Here is a 6,655-nt window from a genome sequence, read left to right on the forward strand (position 1 = left end):
CAGGCTCCCAGCACCGCCAGGAGTCAGCCGGAAAGCATCCCAAAACAGCCTGGGTGCTGGGACCGCTACATTGGGATCGGCCTGGGTGCCGGGACCCCCATCCCAGGGACAGCGCACCCTGCGGCCAGCACGGCTGCAGACCCCAAAGGAGGACAGCTGGCACAGCCCAGGTCATACAGGGGCAGCAAAGCTCAAGGCAGTGCCAGGGCTGGCTTGGGGGTCCCCGGAGCAGCCAGGGCCTGAAGACTCAGCAGCCTCACAGGTGGCCTGGGGTGGTGGCGGGTGTCCTGGTGAAGGAGAAGGACAACCACCCCCCCCAGCAGTGTGCAGGCTGCCTGCAGTGCCAGCGCGGCCAGCCCCAGGGCCAGGGACACCTGGCACTGCCATGGGCTGGTCCACAGGGACAAGCCCCAGCCACGATGACCGCTGGGGGCTAGGGGTGGGGAGGCTGGACAGGGGCTCGTGCAGTCTGATGGTGTGGGGACAGGAGGTGTGGGGAGCAGGACGGTGCCTGCCGGGGCAGGAGCGTGTTGGGAGGCAGTGGGGGTGGGCTGGGCACCAACTGTGGACAAGTCACACATGGTGGAATGGCCCCATTCCCTGTCTGATGCAGGAGCATGGTGCGATGGTGAATGTGAGGCCAGCGGGACTGTGCCCAGAGCAGCAGTCCTGGGGAATGGCCAGAGTGCCACGGAGGAAGCTGAGACAAGGGAGGATACGGGTGTTCCCTGTGGGGTGGTGGCTGGCCTCTCCCTGGGCACTGAAAGAGCAGGAGGCTCTTGTCTGGTGGTGACTGCCAGTGAGCTTGCTGGCACCGGTGTGGTGGCAGAAGCTAGAGTGGGTGGCACAGGTTCTGGGTGGCTGGCCCCAGGAGACTGTAGTCTTACGATGGCTGAAGTTGAAACAGCTGGTGAGGGGGTGGTGATGGAAGCCTTAGGCATCTCAGCTGATGATGATGGTGTGGCAGTGGAGGCCTTTGGCAGCACTGGTGATGAGATGGTGATGGAGGTCTCTGGCAGCACAGCTGGTGATGAGGTGGTGACGAAGGCTTTTGGCAGCATAGTTGTTGATGGTGTGGTGATGAAGGACCTGGGCACACTGGTTGTTGATGGTGTGGTGATGGAGGCCTTTGGCAGCACAGTTGTTGATGGTGTGGTGATGGAGGTCTTGGGCTTATTGTTTGTTGATGGGCTGGTGATGAGGACCTTCTGCAGAACAGCTGGTGGTGGGGTGGTGACAAAGGCCTTAGATTGCTTGGTTGGTGACAGAGTGGTGAAGGCAGCCTCCACTGGCATGGCTGGCAACACGGCAGAGGTGACCACAGGTAAAAGAGTGGTTGGCAGTGTCCTGATGGGAAAGGCTGCCAATGACAGCATGGTTGGTGCTGCTGGGGACACAGCTCCACGTGACAGCAGTGTTGACATCCTTTGTGATGGCGTGGTGTTAAACGGCAGAGTACCTGGGCAAGTCAGGTGTTCGTCCCTCAGCAATGTTACTGCTTGCCCTGCCAGGTGGGGTGGGCTCTTGCAGGAGACTTGGGTGGACAATTTGACCTTCTCCCTGTTGGCCAGGATCCAGCAGAGCAGGTACCAGAGGTTGCAGTCACATCTCCATGGGTTACCACTCAGATACACTGAGCTGAGCTTCTTCAGGGGGTCTAGGAGCCCACGGGGAACACTCTCCAGCAGGTTCTTTCGAAGGTTCAGGGTTTTCAGATTTGGGAGAGAGGCAAAGACCCCTTCATCCAGAGCAGAGAGCTGATTTGTGTCCATCTGGAGATCCAAGAGCTTGCTGAGCCCAGTGAAGACTCCTCTTGGCAGGGCTGATAGCTGGTTGTGGGACAAGATGAGTTTGCCAAGGGATGTGAGGTTGACAAAGATGCCATCTGGAAGTGTGGCCAAACTGTTCCTACTCAGATCCAGCTCCCGCAAGTGTGGCATGGTGTCAAAAAGGCAGCAGGGGAGCTCCATAATATGGTTTGAACCCAGAGTCAGCAACTTCAGTTTGTTTAAACCAAAAAAGCCCTGAAGAGGGAGAACCCTGATGAGGTTGTTGTCCAAGAAGAGTTTCTCCAGGTGAGGCAGGCTCCTCAGAAGCATAGGTGGCAGTGCCCTGAGCCTGTTCCTCTGGAGGCTGAGCTCCAGCAGCTCCAGCTGACTGTCTAGCAGTCCCTCTGGGAGGTCCTGCAATTCATTCTCATACAGCCGGAGGACCTGCAGCTGGGTGAGTTTGCTAAAGGCATTCACAGGAAGAGTTGTGATCCTGTTTCTAGACAGGTCCAAAAAAGTTAGATTGACAAGAGAATCAAAAATGCCTTCTGGAAGAGAAGGGATTGCATTGATGTGCAGGGAGAGCTCTCTCAAACTTTCCAGCCCATCAAACAGGCCTTTGGGGATGGATCTGAGCTGGCTGTCTCTCAGCTCCAGCCTCTGTAAACTTGGGAGGTTTTGGAAAGTGTCCACAGACAGTTCTTCTAAAGAGGCACCAGAGATGTCCAAGTCCCTTAGCTTGTCCAAATTATCAAAGGCTCCAGGTTCAACAGTCTTGATTTTATTGCCAATAAACAAAATCTTGATCAGGTTGGGCATGTAGCTGAAGGCACCTTTCCTTATAGCAGTGATGCTGGTTTGCACAAAGATCATCTCAGAAACAAAGGGTTTTGCAATCTTTGGGATCTCTTTGACATCATTTTTTGTGCCTCTGTAGACCTCCTGGTGGTCTTTGGGCATTTCATATGGATCTTCACCCAGGATTTGATCTTGGCATTTATAGGGATTGAAGGAGAGGAGGAGAAGGAAAAGGAAATGCCAGTACATCATCCTGAAAAAAAAGGTTTCAAAAACCAGTTATGAAGAACAAGAAATCTCTGTCCACAGCTCATGAACTGTGGTACCACACTGTTGTTCAGCTCTCAGGACTCTTCTATTCATGTATCATGACTCACTTCATCAGAAAAGAGAGACTGGACAAGCAAAGATACACTGCATTTACACAAGTTCACTGCTGTTGGTACCAAGGGATGGAGAGGCAAAGCAAGCCAGCTCATGGCTTGCCCTGGGAGATGCTCCAGGAGGGACAAGGGCCGGACAGCCTGTTCTCTGGCCCTCCTTCTCACATGTTTGAACTGCAGGCTCAGTCTGCCTGGGTGAAGAAGGCAAAGTGCTGCTGCCCATTAGTGCTGCCCCAGTGGGTCCAGTTAGTCAGCAGGGCAACAGCCCATTCATGCAACAACAGAAGCAGTCAGCTCTGCACTTGCTAATGAGGGATCAGCAAGGCTCCCAGGAGCCAGCCAAGACCAGAGGACGTTGTGTCCTCAGAATTTCCACACTGTGCTGGGTAGACTTGCTATTTCATTGCTGCTTCTTTGAGTTCAGGGGGCTGATTTAAAACACGGTTTCTAAGCATCTCTTTTTCAGGGTTCTTGCTGATTGCACCGTATTTTGGCCTGGTTATACAGCTCTGTCAGACAGAAATAGTTAACCTGTGAACAGCAACCAAGCTTAAGAGCAAGGCTCATCGAAACCTTGGAATGTCCACAGATTAACTCTTTAATACCTAACATTTGGGGCTCTGATCTTGCAGGTAGGAAGTGAAGTCACTGATGCACACCTTCTAGCAGAGCCCACTACTTCCATGGAAACATTTGGAAACACTCAGCTAACACATTAACTGGGGTTTAACTGCCATGATCGTATTTCCAACTTTTGATTCACAGCCCTGGGAGCAGAGAAAAGACATATGGGTTTCTTCTTGGGTGTCCATCAAAGCTGACCATGCAAAAAAACTTATTCTGGGAGGGTAAATTTGCTATGAAAAGTTATTTTTTTTAAATGTTGAGATGTCAGCAAATACAGGAGAATAAAAGCCACTGGGTTTGAAGAAAAATGGATGGGAGGTGACATCGGTTGTGCAGGCTGCCCCCATGGCTCCCAGGGCAGAAGCCACTGCTGATCCCTGCCTCTCCTCTCCCCAGGGAGACTCAGATGGGGGAGCTGGGGCTGTGGTTGTAGAAGTGCCTGCTTCACATCTGCTGCAGGGGCAGTGCAGTGGGTGAAATGTGCAGGTGGAAACGTCTGGGTATGTGGAGATGAAAATAGACAGTTTTGAATTGCAAAGCCCTTTTAAAACCCTCACTGTGGTCCCTTGCTTGTCCCCCACTCCAGCCAGGCAGAGTCATGGAGGGATGGTCCGAGCTCATGGCACTGCATCCTCCCCTGCTCCTTGCTGCAAGGAAACAACCAACAGCCCTCCACACCACCCCTCACAGAACATTTTATAGAGCAAACAAAAGCATTTTGCATCACTTACCTGGTTGAGTACTTGCAAACGAGTTCAGCCACCGGAGCGAGCCATGCCATGCGAGGAGTGAGGACACTGGATGGGGGTCTCATCACCTGGCCAGCCCTTTATCCACGTCCCAGGCACAGGGCTCCGTTTCATGTGAGGTCAGGACACAGGCCTGTGTGGGGAGATAAGGGACGGCCAGGGAGCCAACAGAGGAGCTGTGTCCCCAGTGCAGGGGGCCACGGCAGAAACCCCTTGGAGGGGACGCAGTCACGTACTCCCCAGGCGTTATCTGCTGGCACCACTTGACTCGTAACATCCAGGGAAACCTGAAGATCTCCAGGCCAGCCTGTTTTGCAGGCAATGGTCTCTGTGGTCTCATATCTCCACCAGGGTAACTCACCAGTTTCACAAACACCACCCCCATCGACACAACAGACAGCTGTTTCGTTCCTCAGTATTCGCCTTATGCAGCTAAAAGAGCAGTTCTGAAACCATTTTTTAATGCTTATAAACAGTGAAACATCTGTGGCTGGACAGATAAGACAACACCTGGGCTCTGTGCTCAGCCCCACAGCTCCACACCTTGCTGGCCCTGGTGTTGTGTGCTGCACCCCAGCGCAAGCCAAAGACCCTCCCACGGTGACACCCAGAGCTCCTGGCTGGTGCAGGGCATCTTGTGGGATGCTCTTTTTGATGCAAAGACTTAAACTGACAGGATATCCATTGCTTCCCCATGGGTAATTGCACTGATTGCATTTAAACATCTTCTTCTGTTTTCCTGCTCCTGCAAAAGCTCAGCTTCTGCTTGCTGGGTTTCATTGCACTTTTCCTGGCAAATCTGAAAACGAACTACTGCACATTTTCAGCAGCCTTACCCCTTTCCAACATCAATGTCGGACGCACCCAGGTGCCCACTGGGTACTCCCCCGGCTCTGCCGGGGCCGTGGAGCTCTGTCCCGGCGGCCACGAGATGGTGCCGCCACCAACACGCACGGACACGGACAGACACATGGACGCTCACAGACACGCACGGACACGGACAGACACAGGGACACTCACAGACACACGTGGGCACGGACAGACACACACGGACACGGACAGACACAGGGACACTCAGACACAGGGACGCTCACAGACACACATGGACACAGACACAGGGATACTCACAGACATGCATGGACAGACACAGGGACACTCACAGACATGCATGGACATGGACAGACACACACGGACCGGCACACACTGACACACAGGGACACAGGGACACGGACAGGCACACACAGACACGGACAGGCACACACGGACACGGACAGACACACGTGTGCTCTTACACCCCTGGGTGTGCACCCACACTTGCCCTGCCAGGGGAACACATGCCTTACCTGTCACCCCCTGGGTGGGCAGCGCTGCCAGGACTTTGTGCCTCATCTCCACAGGTCACAGAATCAGAATCCCAGGAGGGGTGAGGTCGGAAGGGACCAGTGGAAGTCATCTAGTCCAACCTCCCCACTGAAGTAGGGTTCTCTGGGTACCCAGGCTCTGTACAGATGGCTTTCGAGTATATTTAGAGCACACGCCTTGCCTGTCACCCCCTGGGTGGGCAGCGCTGCCAGGACTTTGTGCCTCATCTCCACAGGTCACAGAATCAGAATCCCAGGAGGGGTGAGGTCGGAAGGGACCAGTGGAAGTCATCTAGTCCAACCTCCCCACTGAAGTAGGGTTCTCTGGGTACCCAGGCTCTGTACAGATGGCTTTCGAGTATATTTAGAGGAGACTCTACAACCTCGCTGGCCAACCTGTTCCACTCACCCTCACAGGAAAATTCTTCCTCTTGTTTATGTGAAACTTCCCACATTCCATTTTCAGGCTGCAGGGCTGCAGACTAAGCCCTGACAGGGTAGGGGGGCCCTGCCAGTGCACACCTGGGCTGGAGCTCACCCTGCAGCCAGGCAGCTCATGCCCCTTGCTGGGCAACCAGCAGCACTCACCCACACCTCCCCTGGACAACACAAACCTGTGTCCTGGGGGTTTTGCCAGGCTGCAGCTGGGCCTCTCTTCCCTCTGCAGTGCCAAGGGACGGTGGCTGCAGCAGGCAGACATGAGCACACCATGACCATGCCAGAGTGGCACCTACTCACCACCAGGCACTCGCACCTATGCCACACTATGCAGAGCCCCTGACAAGATCCCAGTGTACCACATCGACCTTCACTGCCTCTCCCAGACACACAGACAGTGGTGGAGGAACAGAACGAGTCCTCTCTCTGCCATGGGAACTGGTAGCACAGAAGTCATAGATACATTTTAATTATATTTGAAATACACAGGAAACACATAGCTGAGAGGATAAATACCAGCAGGCCAGCTG

The 6,655-nt window shown here is 54.1% G+C and overlaps 1 protein-coding gene across 1 annotated transcript in view; it reads right to left on the reverse strand.

Annotated features, from left to right (window-relative positions):
• Window positions 1-6: 6 nt before the first annotated feature.
• The window catches only part of LOC103624845, a gene marked incomplete at its 5' end in the record, with an annotated part of 9,612 nt that continues 2,963 nt past the window's right edge, over window positions 7-6,655 (reverse strand). The window contains 3 exon segments of the mRNA XM_017726394.1: window positions 7-2,820; window positions 4,309-4,404; window positions 5,163-5,341. Coding sequence (XP_017581883.1) covers window positions 192-2,820; window positions 4,309-4,404; window positions 5,163-5,341 — 2,904 coding nt within the window.

The sequence above is a fragment of the Corvus brachyrhynchos genome, unplaced genomic scaffold (genome assembly GCF_000691975.1).
Source record: "Corvus brachyrhynchos isolate BGI_N302 unplaced genomic scaffold, ASM69197v1 scaffold221, whole genome shotgun sequence".
NCBI classification, from domain to species: Eukaryota; Metazoa; Chordata; class Aves; order Passeriformes; family Corvidae; genus Corvus; species Corvus brachyrhynchos.